We start from the raw sequence: 21,615 nt of genomic DNA on the forward strand, positions 1-21,615 counted from the left end.
AGAGTAGCACAGTGTGTATAATAAGCCTGAATTTGGCAAATGTCATGTAAAGTTAATCATAAACATCCCTACATCTCATATACAACTGTGTGAATGCACTAGCTACAATGTTATGAAATGCAATAAACACTAATCACACTACTTTCCTGTTTTATACCACTTTATTCAAACCTGAGCACCTCAATATAAAACTAAACACTGGTGAACTGTCATTTTCCTTGCTAAGCCAAAATTTACAATCTGCACAGGTAAGTTTCTGCTAGCAGTTCAACATTTAAATAGACTATCTCTTCTGACACACTTGGTAGATTTCATATAATGAAAATAAACTAAAAGAATTAGTGCAATATACCAGACAGATTAAAATAAAATGGACTTTGGAAAACAGAAGTTGCAAAGTTCATTACTGACAGACAGCAGTACTTATGTAACAGGTACAAGAGCATCATTTATTACTGTTCTGGCCATAAAGGAAGAACTTAGAACCCCCTTAGATTAGGGAGAAAACGTTAGCTTTAAGTAACTGTACATTTGTATACTTTTAAGCAACTCTTAAATATTACAGAAAGTATTAAACAAATGTAGACTACAATGCAGAGTACCCTATTTACAGTACATTAATATCCAAATTTACTGTAATTAATTAATTAAAATCAAGTTGAATGTACATGATTGTTAGTGCACCAACTAGGTTTCTTTCCTTAAGGGAAAAAACAAACTGCGATGGCCAGCAATGATCAAAAACATGAAAGAAATCACAGACACCCAGTTTGTCTTGGTTTTACTTGGAGAGCTCTTACGGTTTGTAGAAAAAAATCCTAGTTCTGTGAAGCTGATTCATTGGTTTGTGTCTTCTAAACAGATAAAAATGGAATTGAACTTGATTTACCACTATTTCCTTTAAATAACTGGATAGACTATAATTTACATACAGTGTAACAACTCAAAATCTGGTTTTCTGCAAGCATGAGAATCTTAGACTTGTTAATGCTGCCAGTATTGTTTGTAGTTAAATTATTAAAACGTGGAATGTATAATTAACCAGGAGATATCTACTGAAGCAACTGGCTGCATGAATACTGTGAATAAGCTTAAAGTAACTTTAGACCCTGTTTCTAGAAGGTTTTTTTTAAAGCACAAATAAGTTTGAAGAGTTCCAATTCTATTCATTATATAATAATAACCACCAATACCTGGAGCTGGAGAAACTAGTTGATTAGGTCAATAAAAGTAGTTCTTCTTTATCCCTAATGGCAAGTGATATTTTTAAAATCTTGCAACTGAAACGAGTTTATTCAGCTTTCTTTTCCCCCACCTCTATTGCTGAAACATTACAGCCAGTGATACATGCATGTTAAAAATTAAGGTCAAAACAAAACTCTGTATTAGAAACTTGACTATGTCATAAGTCTCTTCTTTGTTTTGGAAGTTGTATTGGACAGGGTTAAACACTCCAATTCCATTGTTATTAACAGTTAGGAAGCAGAAGAATATTTGAGACAGTTTAAAGCAACTGAAGGTTTAGTTACTACAACATTGACTCTTGGTTGGTTGTGTGGGTTCAGTAAGATCTACTCCTCTTCCTCTGGCAGAGTTGGCTCCTGCATTCTGTGGTTCATTCTTTGGCAATTTTTTAGCTACAAGATTAACAAGAAAGAGTAAGCAAAAGTTATTATTCAGGCTTGGACTTGCTAAATGACTTAGTAAACAAATATTCAGGTGGCATACTCCTACTAAAATATATATATTTACCAACAGAATAGCAGCTCTACAAGCCATCTGATGATTAGGCTTCAATGTCTGAGCAGGATTAAAACCAGTTATGATGACCTTAAAAGCTATCACTTCCTACACAAACATAACAAAAATCTCTTTTGAAATAGCCCAAATCATCCAACAATCACAGTGATTAGTGACTTTGACCCTCACCAAAGAGCCTGTTCATGTAGGCGTTCCTCTTTCTGCAGGGAATTAAGTCAATGGAGATAGGCCATGTGTGTGCTGCCAGAAAACTTGTTCTGGCAGAACAAGGTGCCAGAGAACTTTTGTTTATAAAAGTCACAGTATGCTAGAAAATCTCCAAACAAAAAACACAGTCACTGCTCTGAAAAGTGATCAACTGTAAGATAAAGGAAGTGAGAGGAGGTAGGAATACAACATATAAGAAATTGGCCATAGCCACACAGATCTTATCAAGGCAAAGAAGGGAACTGATACATTTCCAGCTGCCAACCTAGCCAGGATATGCATTTGCATACACAAATAAGCAGCCCTTAGGTGTTGTTCTAGTTATCCCATCTCACCCAAGCTGCCCATTCTGCATAGTACTCTTAAGTTTGTTAATTGACACTTGTCCTTCAGTAGTGTAAATAAATGCCTCTATAAAACCAGACTGAAAAAGGAGAATTTTGCAGCCAAAAATCGCTTAACAATTCTTCACCTTTCTGTGCAGTAGTTCCTACCAGTCTTCTGTTGGAGAAGGGGTCAGTTCTCAATACAGAGGAACAGGAAAAGGAATTTTACAGGACAATCTTGCACCTTGCAATGGGAAACTGGGGCAGTTTCCTGGAGCCAGTTTTGTTCAATGTCTTTATCAACTATTTGGAAAATGGCAGAGTGAGTGCACCCTCAGCAAGTTTGCAAATGATGCCAAACGGGGAGGTGGGGGTGAAGCTATCATATATGCTGGGGGTGTGAGAAGTAGCAGGTATGCTGGAAGGTAGGGCTAGGATTCAGCATGACCTTGGCAAATTGGAGGATTAGGCCAAAAGAAATCTCATGAGGTTCAACAAGGACAAGTACAAAGTCCTGCACTTAGGACAGAACAAATCCCATGTACCAGCACAGGCTGGGGGCTGACAGGCTGGGCAGGCACTCTGCAGAAAAGGACCTGGGGGGTTACAGTGGACAAGAAGCTGAATATGAGCCAGCAATGTGCCATTGTCACCAAGAAGGCTAAAGGCATCACGGGCTACAATGGTAGGTGTGTTGCCAGTAGGTCCAGGGAAGTGATTATTCCCCTCTATTCAGCACTGGTGAGGTCACATCTGGAGTACTGTGTTCAGTTTTGCCTGCCCCCCCCCAATACAGAAAGGATGTGGACAAACTGGATAGATTCCAGTGGAGGGTGGCAACACTGGTGAGGTGCTGAAGGACATTACTTCTGAGGAGAGGCTGAGGGAACTGGGCTTATTTAGTCTAGACAAGATAAGACTGAGAGGGATTTAATAGCAGCTTTCAAGTACCTGAAGGGGGGTTCAAAAGAGGATGGAGCTAGACTGTTTTCAGTGGTGGCAGATGACAAAACAAGGAGCAATGGTTTCAAGTTGCAATAAGGGAAGTTTAGGTTAGACTTAAGAAGAATTTTCTCACTAGGAGGGTAGTAAAACACTGCAACAAGTTACCCGGAGAGGTGGTGGAATCTCCATCCTTGGAGGTTTTCAAGACCTGACTAGACAAAGCTTTGGCTGGGATGATCTAGCTGAGCCTGCCTGGTCTGATTTGAGCAGGGGGTTGGACTAGATAACCTCCTGAGGTCCCTTCCAACCTTAATTTTCTATTTTTTCTCTGATGAAACTCTTGCACTAACCCAGGGTCTGATAACTATTTCCAACCCACAGTTTGCTTTGCATGTCTACACATCAGCAAGGTGGCTGAAAAAGCATCATGATTTCTCCCAAAGGAAAAATGAACAAATGCATTAGTAGACAATATTATAAAAATGAGGAAGAAACAGCTATGTACTGGTAAGTAGTTGAACTTAGTAAAGAGAACTCGAGGATTTTGCTGCTCAAGACAGAGCAAGGAGACTTAAAAGCATCTCCCTTCCACCACACTTTGTAACTGCAAGGTCCCCATTACATTTTTTTTTATCTCCCTTTTATATTCTTTAGTGCACCTTTTTGCAGCTAGCTCTTTGTATTAGTCAGAGCCAGGCAGATCTGAAGTGGCCATTTTGCAGCTGACTGTGACTTTTACCACTTTTTTTTTTTATTTAATCCAAAAAGGTTTCTTAACCTCTTTGTTATTCTGAGGAATAAGGGAAATTGAAAAACTAAAACACGCTCATGCAGTTCTCAAAAGGGTTCAATTCAATGAGTACAGGAGGCCAACTCATTACTTATTTTTGTATGTTTTAGCTATATACTGGCCTATTTCAGGAATACTGAATGACCGAATTTTGACAAGTGAATGCATATATGAGAAAGTCTGGATGAACAAGAACACCAAGATACTATGTGCAGGTATTACAGTAATGGGTGCTAAAGAAAATAGTAAATTATTTTGCTACATTTACATTAAATACAGGGAGAGCCTGTATTTAAGAGCAGGTCATTAAAATTTATTTTAAAAAATTCACTATGGCTACTATTTGTCATTTCTGCAACAAATATAGGGTTGTTTCAAATATGTATCATGAAGCTGTAGATTATATTTTCACCTCATAGATTTGTTAGACCTTTATCATTTAAGGTGCATTATTTCAGAGTACTTAAACCATCTGTAAATATAAGCCCTGGCAAATTTTTATACATTATTTGCTATACCTGAGTATGTTCTAAATCACCTGTGCACCTGTTTCCATTAAACAGAAAGGAGACAATAGCACAAAATTAAGAACATTTGACTTTGATATACAAAAAACAGCTATGTCGCTATTTATGAAAACCACGATGTTTAAAACTATACATTGAGTGCATCCACAGGAGATGCTACTGCGCAGTAGTTTATACAAGTACTAAATAAATGTGCAGTAACAAATACAAAATATTGTACAATAACCAGAGTCACTGCATAGTACCCTGGTGAACATCTTTGCGACGCTACTGCACAGCAGCCTAATACTACCGTGCAGTCAGCATCTCGTGTAGACACGCCCCATCTGAGCTTATTGTAGTAAGAAATGCAGAACTGTCATATCAGTATAGCTACTCAATATTGTTTATTAGTATTTCACAGCAGAACTATTGCTGGGCTTTAAACACAGATTTAGCAAGTCTGAATGTTTCAGTAACCGTGCTTTCTTTTTTTTGCTTTCTGCTTTGCTAACATCAGTCCTTAATGACAGATGTAAATTTCACTGCTGTGAATAGCACGTACATTTTAGAGTTTTCAAGTATTTAAGAGTTTCATGAGATTACTGCATGAAGAATATGATGGAGATATAACACTAATGTGGACCCTTATGTACTTACCTTTGCACAAACAATTAGTCAGACATTCAGTATGGCAGTAGTTTTATATTTTGACTAGTGAACTGCTCACCAAGAATGACTGGGGGAGGGGGGGTGGAGCACCACCACCCCACAACGCTGCTTCCTGGGAGGCCGGGGAAGGAGGGGAAAACTTGCACACGGCCGCCACCCCCACCCCGCTGACACTCTGCATCCGGTGCTACCTCCACTCCCCCCGCCTCCCAGGAGCTGGGAGGGACGGTGGAGAGGAAGCTCGCACGTGGCCAGATGTGGAAGTGGTACCATGTGCAAGCTTCCCCCCTTCTCCTCCTTTTCTTGGAGGATACAGTGGCATCGGGTGGTGGCACTCCATCCCTGCTGATCATTCTTGACAGGCATTCTTGACACAGCACTGGCTGGAGCTATGCCCCCGCAAGAATGTTACAAGACAGATGGACGCACAGACAGGTGGACTAAGTCCTTTATATATAGATTAAGGTCTGAGGCTACTAAAGCTACACAATCTGAATCAATTCTGTTTGTTTTCCATTTCAATTCTGTAATTATTCCATTATAAAAAAAAAAAAATCAGATTAGGTTTATGACTAAAACAACACTTGTGACTTTTACTTTGAGGGCCCCAGAAGTTTTTGGGAGAGTACTAGTATTTTTTGTTTTTAAACAATCTACCTTTAAATCAAACCTGGTCTTTCAGCTTTTTATTCAACATGGATATTGAAACCAGACACCCATTTGTCTCGTCTTTTACAACATTTCCTGGAGCTTTGGTTGCTGCATATAGAATTAACACATCTAGGGCATATTTAGTGAAAATCAGAACATTCCAGACGTTTCAATTCCTTTATCTTCCTTTCAATGGTAAGTCAACATTCCCAGCCTCAATTACTACTACTATTTGCCTCTAGTAAAGCCCAAGATATTTTAATCTCTGTACAAACATCAGAAGGCACGTTTCCAGCCCCATGTGTCTTAATTGTAAAAGGTTTGTCAGTGTTCTTTCAAAAACTCAAGACCTTTTGACTCATTTTAAAAAAAAAAATCCTTGCAAGAAAACTTGCTTTTAGGAAGGAGTAAGTCAAGTATTTTCTACCCATGTGACTATAAGAAACAGCTCTTTCAATATATACTAAATTTTGTATTTTAGCTCATTTTGCTGTAATCTTAAAACAGAACTGAACCAGAATAGTTACACAATAGTAACAAGTTAAGATTGCTATGTACAACTTCTGGGTTCAGAAGTGATACAGGAATTCTTATTCTGAGAGTGGTAATGGGGTAATTTTTGGTGCAAAAGATGAAGCCTGTATATCTGTGCTACCAATAAGTTCATCCAAGTTTAGATTAAAAAAAAAAAAAAAAAAGAGAGCTTTAACAAAAGTTCCCAGTGGAGCTGAGAGCCACAGAGGGGAAGAAAATTCAAGTAACAAGAAGAAAAGAGCTGGGTAATAGTCTTATTACTTACCAATTGCCATGAATATTTCATTTACATTCATAGAAGTTTTAGCAGATGTCTCCATGAACAATAAGCTGTTGTCATCTGCATAAACCTGTGCTTCCTGAAAGTTGCATATTAAAACAGGAATAAATGATTTTTTAAATTCTGCAATATAGTTTGTGTGCTGGTCTCATCACATCCAAGGTATTTCAGATAGATTTGCAGATAAAAGTATGAAAGGAGGAAAGTTCACTAGCAACACCAAAATTATAAGGTGTGCAAGCAAATAATCAGCAGAGCAGATCATAAGCAAGTCTGAAATAATATTCTGCCACTGGTTTGCTCAGAGGCTTTTTCTTTAAATCCATTAAAAAGCCAACTGAAACTAAAGGTCTAGTGTGACCAAAATAATTTGATTCTGATAATCTGAACAAGATAAAAATACTGAGAAGCTTTGCATCATGTCCTATGAAGAACTGACTTTTTTTGGGCAACAGACCTACTCAGAAAATGACCTGCCTTTATAATCATCTTTAACATACCAAAGGTGCTCTTGCTGAAGGGACACATTGAAGAGACCATTTCAAAACATACAAATTCGATTTAATAAAAGACATAAACACGCATCACACTATACTATACAGAATCTCTATTTATTGAGGAATGGTTAACTAGAAGAGCCACTTTTTGGATGATAGCTGTCACTATATAAATCACAATTATATAAAAATAAACTTCTTATTGAATTCATTTATAGAATAAATGAAACATGTCATAGTTTGTATTTATTAACAAAACGCTAAAACAAAGGATTAACTTAAGTGATTTAAAGCTAATAGCCTTCTCAGAAGTACTATTAAGCTGTCTAGCAGTGTAACAAAATACTAATTTTGTAAACAAGAACATGTACAACCTACCTGGAAATCCACAGCTCTTTTGTTAGCTAGGTCAGCTTTATTTCCTGCTAAAGCTATTACAATATTAGGACTTGCTTGCCGCTGCAATTCTTTGACCCAATTCTTCGCTCTTGCAAACGACTCCTGTTAATGATTTAAAATAACTTAACTCAGTTTTATTGCCCTTCTGTAGTTATCCGTTATCCCAATATACAATACTTGTTCTTTGGGGAAAAGGCCTATTAATGTTTGCTATATGCACACTGTCCAAAGCCACAAGCTAAATCATGCCCTTTAAACAAAACATTCCTACCTTAATTCCTAAAGGTGCTTAGCTGAAACCATATAACCAAAAAACTAACATAAAAAACTCACAAGTGGGCAGAGTAAGGACAGGGAAAGAACTGAAAGACAATGCTTAACTATCCTCTTCTCTGAGACCACCAATTTTGAACACATCTTAAAAAATAATTCCTAACCCAGTGCTGGACTAGAAGCTAAATTTTGAAATGCTTACTTGGCTCTGTTTATTAGAAACAGTAATGCTTGGGGAAATTCTTATTGATAACATTGTTTAGTCTGAGCAAAAACCCAAAAGATTTAGCTTAAAATGTTTTGTGCAAATTTTGCACTTCACATCTTTATATACTGTTGTTACACATGGCACCCATTATACTGGAGAAATGACACTGGAGTTTCTAACTACAGCTATAATTGACATCATCCATCTGTCCGCATTCACGTGAGTTAGTGAAACAGGAAGAAAATCCCAGGTCTCTCGATTGACTCTTCAAACTGCACTTACCTCATTTGTAATGTCATATACAACTATTGCTGCTTGTGCTCCTCTGTAGTACATTGGTGCTAAACTGTGATATCGTTCTTGGCCAGCTGTATCCCAAATTTCAAATTTTACTGTTGTGTCATCAAGACATACAGTCTGGGTTAGAAAAGCAGCTACAAGAGATAAAGAAGTTGAAAGCAAAAGTTCAAGCAACTTTGCATTAAACATTAATATTATATGCACACTGTAACAAACATGTTCCCTCAGCACAGCAACTCCTTATCTGATAATAAAAATAACATTTGGAAGAGAATACCTGTTACAGCTATTCACTTCTAACAGGCAGAATGGAACTACTTAGATACTCTGTCTTCTCTCACAGTAACGATTAAGGTTAAGAAAGGAAAGGAAAAAGTGGTTAAGGAAGAACCTTTAGTTTTATAATACCGAGGCAAATTCGCCACTAAGCAGCTCTCTACCTTTCATAAGTATTTCATCCACATGGATTAAAAGGCATGAAAGACTAATACTAATGATACCCTATCAGGCCATAAGTTCAGTCCTTTTCAAAATACTGAACAGTTTTGCCATTTCAGTAGAAATAATAGGTATAGCTTCAATTCTGAGAACAGCATGGAGACAATGAGACTTGGTTTTGCACAACAGAGATTTAGAAACAAAAATGTCAGGACTCTTTGTAAGCATTTAACTCATTTCATAATTCATAAAAAATCATTTATACAAGTACAGCCTCTGAACCACCATGGTGTCATCTGCATAGTCTCCAGCATTAAAAGAAACTATTCAACTATTGTTGAAACTTAAGATACTGGTATACCAAACCTCCCTCCCTCCAGAATTGTTGCCAACCTGGAAGGCTCTATAAAGATGTTACGAATAAAAACTTCCAAAGAATCATATATAGTAAGAAGTTTATTCTTAATCATATCAAGGAGTTAAAATAAGGAATATTTAAGAAAAAGTCAAGAATAATTATGAATTCATATTAACAAGAGGGATTGACTAGAGAATAATTTATAGCCCTACAGGTTTATTAAGTAACCTGTAACAGGAAATTTATTGTACCTTATAGCAGCACCCTAAAGCATGCCACGCCACTCCATGCTGTACTGCTCCTATAACAGAAGCAGTGTAGCCACAACACTACGCAGATGCAGCTGCACTTCTGGTTTCAGAAGCAATCCACGCAGAGCAATAATGCATGCTTGAGGGCACTGGTCCCCTGATACGGCAAGCTTACCACGTAAATGTAATCTTCAAAGCCTCAGGCAAGGACACCTCACACTATCAGATTTAGATTGACATTTACTGTGCATCATTCTTTTAACCTTTTGGTTTGCATTCAGTGTTTAGTTTTTTCTTTGATTTTAAAAGAAAATATCTGTCAGACTGACATAAGACTTGTGTTGATTTTATGTTGTATAAATTAGATTCTAGTCTAAACTAGATTCCAAATTTGCAGATCCCCTGATGATAGTAGAAAAATGCTGAAGTTTAAATAAACCTATGAGAAAGTGACATAAATACTGTTTTGCATTTTGCAGATGCAGTTTTGCCACTTTGACTGAAAACGGCACTTAGAAAACAGAATGGCTAATCTCTCTAAAATACTTTGCTTAGCAAACTTTTCTGCGTGCTCTTGCTGAAATACAAAGGAGAGTCCAATTGCTGAACAGTACTTGGCCTCACCACTAAACCTCCAAATATTGACACAAAAGACTCATCTTTGTAGTTCTCCACACCCCAACATGTTAACAACCTAGTGTCAGCTTTAGGGCTGTGTGCTCCCTGCCAGGATTCCTGAAAACAAAGCTCTTGCTTTCCTACTCAGTTCAGGGGAAGATGCTATCTGCTTTGCAGGAAGCAAGAAGTAAAATCGGCAGAGTCTGCAGTTATGTTATAGGTATGACTTCTGAAAAAATGTGTTGCTGCCTAACAGTTAATGAACCACAATACCAGCTAACAGTACAAGACCAAGCATTTTTCTTTCTCTTGCCATCTAATGATACTAAAGCACTGTTTTCTACACCAAGGGTCAGCAATCCATAGCCTGTGGAGCCACTAGATCTGGCCCACTGACATAGGGCTTCAGGAGTGGCGAGTTTCAACTTCAGGTGCTGCCATGAGATGAAACACTGGTCGCAGTGCTCAGTCATCTCTGACCCTAGGTGTAGCTGGTAACTGCAACTAGAAAGAGGTAACCTACCATGATTCTACATCATAAAAAATGCTTCCAAGTTTTCATAAGTTTGCCTGGAAGAGATGAGCGTTTTCTTATTTTGACACCAAAATTAATTAAACTATCTTGTTCATTTGTTAATCTCCTGTTAATCTTAACATCTTAATCGTCTGTTAAAACAACCCAAGAGCCTTGCTCCACCAACCGGTAGCACAGAGGTACTGAAGTTCTTTTCAAACCTACATCTCAGATACACAGAAGCACAAAATACCTAAATGCATTTTCTTGAGAAGTCAAATTCACAAGGCTACCCTCTGTTCAAAGGCCATTTTGTATACTCGGAAAGTGAAAACTATTATTTAAATGAATAAAGGCCACACAGTTCCAGATTATTTTCTCCAGTGAAATGTGCTTTTTGAACCTAGACACTGAGTTACTTTGCTGGATAAACTATGCAATATGCATTTTTCCTTCTCTATTTAAACAAGTTAATATCTATACATTTGCATATTGTAAATATATCAGCTGTACTTCTGCAGCTTGCTCGTAATACCAATGAGCATTTTCAAATAGTATCTCACTTTTTTAGATAGGCAAAATTAGAGCCAACCTGGGTAAATTGGAAAAAAAGTAACTACAGAATTAATTTTACAGAGTAATGAACTTGCTGCATCACACAGTACTGTTATGCTTTATTTCTCATTTATGGAAAAGGTGCTAGCAATTTACTTGTATGCAATTGTCTTGGGGACTTTTTGACATGTTATAGAAAACCACAGTTAGTTTTATATACAACTTTTCATGTCAGCAAATATAAAAGGTACCTAACAGCAGAAATGCACTGCATTAAAAAGATACAGTACTAGAACAGAACATGATTAACACCCTTCCATCAACAGTCACAGGAGCAAAGTAGCGTTTTATATACCCACAGGATCCATTCCAACTACATACAAAGCAATAACTTGATGTTAAGAGATTTAACTTGGAATTTCCTTATTTTCGTCACCCTTGCCAGTCTTCAACTTCAACCCAAGTTTAAATGAGTATGTGAAACCCAATAACTAATTTACATAAATATCACAATGGATATCGGGCTCACTGAAGTAGCAGAGGCAGGGGATACTAAAAAACTACCACTGGTTTCTAGGATCTAAGTGTATAATTTTCGTGAGTCTATTATTCCAATAAATGATTATCCAAAACCACCATCCAAATCTTGTAAATTGGTCAGATTTAGCCAAATAAAGTTAAATGTAGGGAACATAAGCAGCTTCTCTTCACATAGATGCGGTAGGAAACTGTTTAATGGGAATAAATAAAAATTCAATTTTGACAACTAAAGTAGAAGGCAAGGTATAAATTATACACACACCATTTCTTCATCTAGAAACCAATGAGTCTGCTTTGCCTATATCAGGTGAGAGCAGAACCAAATCCTGCAGTTGCTAAGCTACAAAGAAAAGTACAGATACATGGTAAACCTTTCCAACTCACAAATAAGAGTCAGACTGCTTAAAATATTGAAAAAAAAAATTACCATTTAAGTTTTGTTCTACTGCAACCAAAATTGTCATGTTCAGCAGCTCAATATTATGCATGAAACCTCTGGAATCACTGAACTAGTTTTATTTTCATTTGGGTTCATAAGTATCTAACAAAAATTCAAGTTTTGATTATTCTGAGTGATTCAAAATATACAGATCAAATTGCTGCCATCTCCTACTGGGTAATGGGTAGAAAACAGAGGTTCCATCAACAACCCAAATTGAGCCATTATATTATACTGGGGACTCACTGGCACAGATAACACAAACTCATTACACAAATGAAAGAGAAACATTATTTCTCACCTCCAATAGTACTCTCTTGAAACTCGTGAAACTGGCCCTTTACAAAACGGAGCACCAAACTTGATTTGCCAACTGCAGACTCTCCCAGTAGTACTAGTTTGAACTGGCATATTTTATTTGCAGCATTTGGCCCATTGGGCCTTGTTGCTCCTCGATTAGCCATGTCCAAATTAGAAAGGAGTCCTTGTTTCAACTTCTTCAAAGGAAAATAGTCCGGGGTGCAAGCCTCAGTGGTCCTTCTGGTTGTAGCAGTAGTGGTTTCTACAGGCAAAAGGCAAGACAAATTGATTACAGACCACACACACAAACCGCAGGTATCAGAACTAAATTTATATAATCAGTAAACGGTCTAAACTTTCCCAGAACAAAGCCATCTTCACTGTATTGAGTGTCAGTCAGCAAGCAAGTTCTACCAACATACATATGGTATTTTTCTGAAGTACTATTTTAAAACCCATAGCAATAACCACAAAAACAGACAGTGATTCTGGATGTTAACCTGAGTTACCTTGAAGAGGCGTTATTTTAAGATGATGAGCATTTTCTTTTCTTTTTCTTAAGCCTGGCGACTTCAAACTTGTATGTGTAAAGTACAAGCACTTCTAAACAGCCTGGCTTATTACCCTGCATTTTTGGTGTTCATTATCAGACTTCAGTTCAAGTGACATGCATCATTCTGCTATGAATCAAGGCTAAAATCAAGTGTAGAGGAGCAATGGGTTCAGACCTACATATTTTTTCCTTAACTTCCTCCTGAGCTAAGAATTCTTACTTATAATCCAAGTTCCTTTTTCACTATTTTGCTGATGTAAAGTAATTCTTGACTGCTCAAAAGTCAGCATTAAGTAAGGAGAAAACAAGATGCACAGATTTAGTCAGGATGAAGAACAACCAGAAAGCTCTATTACACTAGCATATCCAATGGGATGAACATGGCATAGCTTCCTCACAATTCACCTCTACAAGTTGAAATATCTTAAAAATGAGACACAAAATAAAACATGCATTTGAAACTCAATCAGGCTCACCTCATTATAGAAAACAAAGAGCAGAGTTTAATATTAAAATACACACCTCAGAAAGACAAGAGTCCCACTTTTGGGTCAGTAGTTTCCATCCAACCTAGGTCAGAAGGAACCCCAAATTATCATCATCATTTGAGAGCTGTCTGGTAGCTTACATAAGGAACTGGCATCCTAATCTAGGTCCCAACAGACAGGTGTTCAGGTCATTCAAACCAGAACTGGAACCTTTGCTAGTATTATCTGATAGCAGGCCAAAAGCCAAGTAGTGAGAGACTATCTACCTGAAAGTTATCTTTTCTGAAAAGATTCAACATTAGTGCACCAGTGTGGAGAAGTTCGCAGTCTGTGCAAGTGCTTCATTTGATTTCCTGATGAAGAAGCCCTTAAGGCTCCAGAGATTTTGTAAGAACTAGTTTCACTTCCAATTTTTTTTCATGTAGGGGGAGGGAAAGATTTTAAAACAGATTAATTTTCTTCGCTACATGAATGGCTCATGTTAAATAGCCCTCTTCCAGACAGAAGCTGCCATGTGAAAAAATGGGATAACATTAAGTCAAGCTACCTCATTCTTATCCCCCTCTAGAAGGGAATACAAACTACTCATTAGAGACACGCAAATGCTGGTCACTCCAGTCTGCCAGAGAAGTATGCTCTTCTTTAGTACTAGCATTTTAAAATCCTAGCACAAAGACAACAGACTGTAGCTTTAATAAGTATTAGCTGCTTCATAAAAGGCATACTCAATGTTTCATACTCACCCTGTGTCCTGGGCTGGATTCAGATTGCAAGACTCCTTCCCAGGCCACATTTGGCCTATGGCACTGATGGGACTGGTGGCCGCAGGACAAATGGGGGTTGTGTCAGCACAGCCCTCACTTGCACTCTTTACCACCACTGGCCACTTCTACCAGGGTCAAGGGGCCCCAGATTCTACAATAGGACACACAGTAACCCCTCCCTCCACTTCAAATAGCCTGCCAAGCTGGATGAAACTGTTCTGGGGGCAGCATCTGGCCCGCAGTCCATGTTTCACAGCCTTGATCTATACCAGCCACATTGTTTATTGTGTTACAGGGCTACTGCAAACAAGACAAGCTGTCAGTGCAGTTTGTAGGTCTAAAACTTCACTTATTCTCTCTGCCTGAGTACATGCATTTAAAAAAAAAAAAAACCATAAAAATGAGCAAACCACAACTGCAAGGCTGCACTTGCCCAAAATATACCAAGTACATTTTTGAGCCTTTGAATCCTTACCAACATGGTCCAGATTCAAGGGAATAATAGATAAAAAGTCATATCTGTAGTTTAAACCTCTCTTACATCTACCTTCCTCCTACAGAAGGAGAGAGCAACTCATGGCAAAACTTACATATTTCTGAACAAGCTAGTCAGCAGACTGCCACCTTGCCCTGCCTTCTGCATAACTCCAGCAGCAACTGACATAACTAGCTATTTCCTTCCTCAATAATCCTAGCCCAGGAAAGGGTAGACTAACTAGAATTTGAATGTGGGTCCTTTAAGTGGCAGTACTAAGCAGCACATCTAGATCAAAAACCAGTCTAATCCCTCACACACAAACCTACGCTGTAGTGTTAATCAAGATACAAATTTACCAACACTATGTATGTCTGAATTGTTAGGCCTCTATTACAACAACTGAACAGTAAGTAAGATACTTCTTTTGCGCTGACAAAAATCTCAAAAAGAAAGGAATCCAAATTCTTTTGCTGGAAGAGTAATACAGACTGCAAACATTTCTTTCAAGATAAATGATATCAGTATTTACTATGTATTGCAACATATATTCAGATCAGGAATTTTGTAGTGCATGTTATCAGTATAAAAAGTCCTTGAAGATAAAATGTTTAAATGATACAAAAGTGAACAGTTATTTTAACTCAACTGAAGGATTTTTCCTTAAAGTCATTTGAAAAATTAAATAGTTATGACCTGCATTATCAGAGAGAACATGATTTGTAAACAATATTTCTGGTAAGATTGTGAAGCAATTCATATAACAATGGATGAATATGACAACATATTTAATTTCTCCCTAGTTACATTGCAGAGTGATGCACAGCAGCAAACTATGAAATAAGTGAAGTCACTGGGTACAACTAACAAATGCAATCTCTGGTTCTCTTTCTTAAATTAGAGAGATAAAATATAAATTATTTTTGCCTGTTTTATGAAAAGCAAAAACAAAAATGAACAAAAAAATAGTCTGCCTTAAGGACTATTTAAATAAACTGCTCTTTCTGTTGTAGTACACTCCAGTTTGTTCAGTCAATTAATCACAAAATACTGCATAACAAACAAGCAGACAAAAATAACCCCCAAAACTCACTCAATCCCCTCTTTGTCAATTTTGTAGCACTAGTGTTGGCTCAAATAAAGGCTAAAATCGGTACCTGAATATAAAAGGCTATTATTTAGGAGCTTTTGGGACTTCTTGTGAGGAAGTCAGCTAACAAAGTGACAATTCCACATCCCTTTATTTCAGCACTAGAGCCTTGCTCACCATCCTCCTTACACATTTTGAGTCATCCAGAAAGGTGGTGCTCTATAAGCTTACATGCAAAGAAAGATTCAGATATTACTCCATAAGCCTTTCAAAACAGAAATTCACAGCCTCTAAGAATCTATGTCACTTCACTTACAATAGTAGTGACTGCCATTTCCAGAGTCCAAGTTTTCCTACTAAAAAACATGAAGATAAAAACTAGATCAGAGTTTGAAGCAGTCGACACCACAAGTAGGCAACTGCCAGTCCTCTAGATCATGGTGTACCCATAAGAGGTCTAGTCAGATTCCTCATGAATTAGTTTGTGGCTGATGAGCCCAACTTGAGAGCAACACAGCTTGTTACAAGTTTCACAGATCTATATGTTGTCTGAGTTGGAGTTCAAATTTACAGCATGCTGCTTTCTTCTTTCCCACTTTGCATCAAAGCTGCTTCAGGTTGAGCTTCACCTGGTGCCAGATGTTCACTCAAGATCAGATGGGATACTGTAGAGTCCTCCCAGCTTTCTACACTGATGCTGAACAACTTAATATAATTTTTGCATGCATCATGGTACAATCATAGCTCCAGAAAGCAGGGTCGCTCTCTGTCTCAAATCTCACTATACAAAATATTCTTGGGGATACTGTCTTTTCCCATGCTTCTGACATGGCCAATCCAGTGCAACCTCCTCTTCTTGATAATGGTTTCTAAGTGTTTCAGTCCTGCATGCTCCAATACCGCTGTGTTTAGTATTCATCTTCCCACTTTATTTTCAGGATCTTATACAGACATCTTATGTGGAAATCATTCAGTCTCTTGATATGCCTAGCATATGTAGTCCAAGTTTCTGAACCATAAAGCAGCGATGACACCAGTGATGTCAGGTTTTTTCACACCCAAGCCCCTTGGTACATGATCACAGGAGCTTTGGGATGGCAATTAATTTCAAGAGGACTGTGATCTGACCAAGAGATCTTGTGAGGAAGATTCACTGTAAGCAACCAAGACCACATCACCCACAAACAGGAAATCTCTCAGAACCAGTTCCCTCACCTTGGTTTTTGCTCTAGAACTTACTATGTTGAACAAGCCTCCACCTAGTCTGGTTCAAAGATAAATGCCATTATTGCTGTCCTTGAATTCACAAAGCAGCAGGAATTGAAAGAAGATATTAAAAAGCATGGGGCTAACCCATTTCACTTCCATGTTGATGTCAAAGGCATTTGATTCTTTGTTTTCATACACTACAGTTGCCTTCATTCACACCTTGATTTAAGGAGCAAATGATGTTCGACAGTTTGGGGGGACAGCTCTGTTCTGAAGGCCTTCGTGAGATTTATATGAAGGCTAGGTACAATGGTATTTGTTTTTCTTGATACTTCTCCTGCAGTTGCTTGAGTGAAAATATAATTATCAATGGTGGAGAGCAAAAACTAGTGATTTTCAGGATTGATTCTTTTAACCTAGAGATTGCAGCCTAGGGATCATGATTTGAGTGACAATTTTTCTAATGATGTTCAACAAGAAGATATCTCTATAGTTGTCAGTCACTTCTATCCCCTTTGTTATTGTATAAATTGTACAGTTGACACCAATGTATCAAATAATACCATAAATCAGTGTTTTTTCAGACTGGTGTACAGGGTGCTTTGCCCAGGCATATGTGTCTAATTTTAATAATGTTGATGGAGCTGCTGAGTGCTGATTGCCAGTGCATAAGAATGCTGTTACTCACTGCACCTTGACTATTGCTGAACATGCCGAGTTGTTGGGTGTTGGGGATCAAGTAGCACTGTTTTGCAGGTAAACGGGTGCATGGCTAAAAAGATTTGAAAGCTATTATCATAATATAGAACTCATTACATTCATGCCACCTACTTTTCAATAAAGGGTAGCTTCTCCTAGCAAATCTCCTTTCAGACTGAAAACTCAGATATTCAAATACACGCTTGGCTGTTTTTCATGTGTCAGAAGAAAGTCATCACTCCTATACCTATACAGATAGGGACCCTCATTCTCTGAAGCCACAGGAAGTGCCTTAGACTCTTACACCTCCTTGTTTACCGCTAATGAATGGATCCAATTCTTGGCATTCCTTTTAAAGGACAGTGTTCACACTTGAATATGGACTTTTCCTGTCTGAAAGACAATCATACTGTAATTACTTCAATATGCATCCTGAAAATAGTCTACCAACTTCTTTAAGCACTACATGCCAAAGAAATTCTCTTAAGAGGGATTAACAAGCCTTCACTTCTTATACACTGCAGTCTACCCTGAAACTCAGCCTGCACTTGTTACCACTTCCTTACCACCATCACTACAACAACTAGCCTTGGGAACCAAAGATGACGACAGAGGCAAGAGTACTGGATTAACTGCACCGAATACACAAAATGTAAATTTTCATCGTATTTATAAAAGGCAAGAGTTAGATACTTAAAAACTTGCTTTAACATTACAGTTTTTACTTGAATTTTAGGTCATCTTAAACAGGTTACAAAACTTTGCGTTGTGTTGAAATTCCACAGCTACAGTTTAGATTTCAAGTAAAGCTTTTAAATAGAAATCTTAAAAAGATACTGTATTTTTTATGTATACTTATTATACACAAGACAAAAACTAATTTATACTCTGAAAGTACTCTCTTCTCCTGAGGAATGCATATATACACACATATATGTACATAAGCTGTTCATCTGGGTCACCTGCATCTTGAAGTACTTTCTTATCTTTTTACTCCAAAGAAATAAAAAGGCAGTAGACAATACCAAAAACTCCAACCAGAACTGATGCGCAGAGACCATCATCTTTTGATGCTATACAAGAAGGGTCCTAAACAAAAGGTGGGGTCCTATTCCATGACAAGGCTTCCTAAGCATTGTGGCAACAACATTTTTTGCCAGGATATGCTATGTGATAGCAACTTATATCAGTATGAGGGACAAAGTTCAGGTATCCATTAAGTTAGTATTTCTGTTAATCCCATCAGGTAACTTGCCAGCTTCCGTCTTCCCGCCCCATACACATTCTCCTTTAATACCAGGTTTAACGTATACTGCTTCGTCTTCTAAAACATTGCATTCTGTCCATCCATTACATAAACAAACATGAAAAAACTAGTGTAAAAATAAGCCAAGATATAGCATCAACTACTACAAAAAAAAGTTTCACGGATTGTTCTATAAATGGCCCAAAGCATGCCACATTAAATCTTTTGTAGGCAGAATTTTCTCAAATGCAACCTTAATGCTGCCAAGGCCCAAAGCCATATTTGACTTCATACCTCTGAGGTTAGTGAAACTCAGTGGACAACTCAGGAGTCTAATTACTCATGTGGAAGCATTGATAGCTCAATTGCCAAGTAAAATTAAAAATATTTACACATCATGAAGGAGACTCCAGATACACTGGTGAATGAAAAAACCAGATCTCATTTACATGATACAATATTCTAAGTTCACCAAGAATGGTAAATATTTCCCATTATATAGCTAGCTTAATTTAAAAGACATACAGGTCAATTATCCACATGTCAAAGAGACAGTAAGCTTTAATTAGTCAATAATTTTCATTAAACAAAAACTGACTTCCAGACAAGCTTTATATTTGTGTGACCAAGTCTCATAATAAGAAGTTTGGATATAATTTACCTGTACTAACAAGTCCAAGTCCAGTGGTAACTGATATCTTACAGGTTATTAATTGCGCTTACAACTTAACAAGGAACGCTGTCTATAATATTTACACCATACACAGCTGTTGAAGAACAGTTTTAGGTATATCAACAAAACTATGGCCACACAGTGTGTGTGAGTGTTTTACTCATCACTTATAAACTAACCAATATTGCACAGTAAAGTAGTTAGATCAAAATGCCAAACAAGTGATTCAACATGAGACCATGAAGCTTACATTCCTCCAATTAAAGATGATAAACATCTACGTGACCTGCACGAGCATGATGCATATCATTTTACCAATTATTCTGAAACAATTTTCCTGTGTGATAATTAAACAATTTAGAGGCCATGCCAATAGGTGCCACAGCACTTACTCACTTGACCCAAGTCAGTGTAAACACATACAAGTGTCTTCTGCCCCATTCACATTACAGACTTGGGTGGAGGCAGTGTAAAATACCTTTAGCTTTGTAGCAGAGTAAAACACTCCTGTTCCCATACACATCAACCACCAAGAGATGTGATACTTCTGCCCTGCTTCCTCGTGTGTGTGTGTGGGGGGGGGGTGGGGGGGGTAATGTACCCTTCATAGCTGGGGGGGAGGGTAATGTACCCCTCATGGCTGGTCCCATTTCCTCACCTTCAGAAGGCCCAGGTAGCCTCTCCTCCTACTGTGTGAAGTGCTGGGCTCCTACTTTCCTGCAGGAGTCAGGACAGTCTCCTGCAAGCTCCCTGTTCCTGGAGACAGGCTGCTTGTGAAGGACTGTAGCTCGCACCCTGCTTCCCCACCCCCGAAACTCTCTTCCAAGGCTGACGCGGGTGGGAGCCCGCGAGGCCTCCAGCACCTTCCCGCACCTCTCAAACGGGTGCCCGCGCAAAGTTTCGGCCTCCCCCGCGTTGCCCCGGTCCAGCACACCGCGCCCTGCTGCCGCCCCCAGGAAGGGGGGGGGCGGGAAGAAGCAGGCAATGACTCCCTCCCCTCCGCTCCTCAGGGCAGGAATAAGGGGAAGTGGGAGAACCGGGGGCGCCATTTTGAGGGCGCCTTTCCCCTGCCCCCGCCCCAGGATTCGCTGCCCGGGCCCGCGACGGGGAGGGGAGCGCCCCCAGCCCTGTCCCCGCCCGCCACCTGCTCACCTGACGGAGCCAGGCAGCAGCACAGCGCTGGGGTGTCCGAGGTGCGCGGCAGTGGCGGCAGCGTCTGTGTGGTGCGGGACAGGCGGCGGCTCCTCCTCGGGGCGGGGGCGCTGCCGCGTCTGGCCCGGGCCGCGGCCGCCGCCAACTTCCGCCTCCTCCGGCCGGACCAAAACACAACCACGCACTTCCGCCACCTCCGCCACGTCACGTCCCATAGCGTTCCATTCGCTTCCGGGAGCGACCAGAACGGGCTGGAGGAGGAATGATCACGTGAGCGCCGCCACAGTCCACCTCAGCGGCGGACGCTGAGGGCGAAGAGAAGCGAGGGGCGGAGGCAGCCACACCCCTGCCCTCGCCGGCCGCGGGGGGTTATGGGACTGGGGGGGGAGTGCTTCGTCAAGGGGGTGGCCACTGGGGGTTGGGTAGTTGCGTGGCCAGTGGCAGCCGCAGCCGCAAGCAGGGACTCTCAGCGGCTGAGGTGCTCTTACAGGAACCCCGGCAGAGCCCGGAGGCAGGACCGGGGGCAGGGTTTTCTAGGCTGCTGTTGGGTTGCGTGCGGAGTCGGGGTAGGAGCAGATAAGCTTCTGCGTGCGAGGCGTGCTTCGCGGGGGAGCTGAGGAGGGCCGTCTTGCACTGGAAGCCTAGTTGGACTGCATCCGGGCTCCGTGGGCAGGCCAATGACTTACGGCACAGTGGGTTGTGGGATCCAGCCTGGCAGGGGAAACACTGTGTATCTGGGTCCATGAGGGCAGTTTTACTTAAGTGGTCCCAGGGATAACTATTATGGCGTGGTTTAGTCCCCGCCAAGGTGTTGGGGCTTAAAGCCTACCTAATGGAAATGGGAAGCCTCTCCCTAGCTGCTCATATGGCTATATGCACCCTGGGCCTGCATGTAGGATGCTTG

At 39.6% G+C, this 21,615-nt stretch overlaps 1 protein-coding gene across 2 annotated transcripts; it reads right to left on the reverse strand.

Moving 5' to 3' along the window:
- Positions 1-142: 142 nt before the first annotated feature.
- Positions 143-20,845, reverse strand: RAB5A (RAB5A, member RAS oncogene family). 2 transcript variants are annotated; one of them, XM_090046576.1, is made up of 6 exons: positions 20,712-20,845; positions 12,364-12,624; positions 8,332-8,483; positions 7,548-7,670; positions 6,658-6,751; positions 143-1,637 (listed from the first exon to the last, which is right to left on the reverse strand). In XM_090046576.1, exons 2-6 carry the CDS (start codon positions 12,524-12,526, stop codon positions 1,522-1,524), a joined length of 648 nt encoding a protein of 215 aa, XP_089902702.1. In that variant the 5' UTR covers positions 12,527-12,624; positions 20,712-20,845; the 3' UTR covers positions 143-1,521. The 2 variants fall into 2 exon arrangements, with proteins under 2 accessions (XP_089902702.1, XP_089902703.1); XM_090046577.1 differs by lacking the exon at positions 20,712-20,845 and adding an exon at positions 20,218-20,360.
- Positions 20,846-21,615: the final 770 nt, after the last annotated feature.

Source organism: Crocodylus siamensis, chromosome 5, assembly GCF_052110815.1.
Source record: "Crocodylus siamensis isolate JL-2025a chromosome 5, ASM5211081v1, whole genome shotgun sequence".
NCBI classification, from domain to species: Eukaryota; Metazoa; Chordata; order Crocodylia; family Crocodylidae; genus Crocodylus; species Crocodylus siamensis.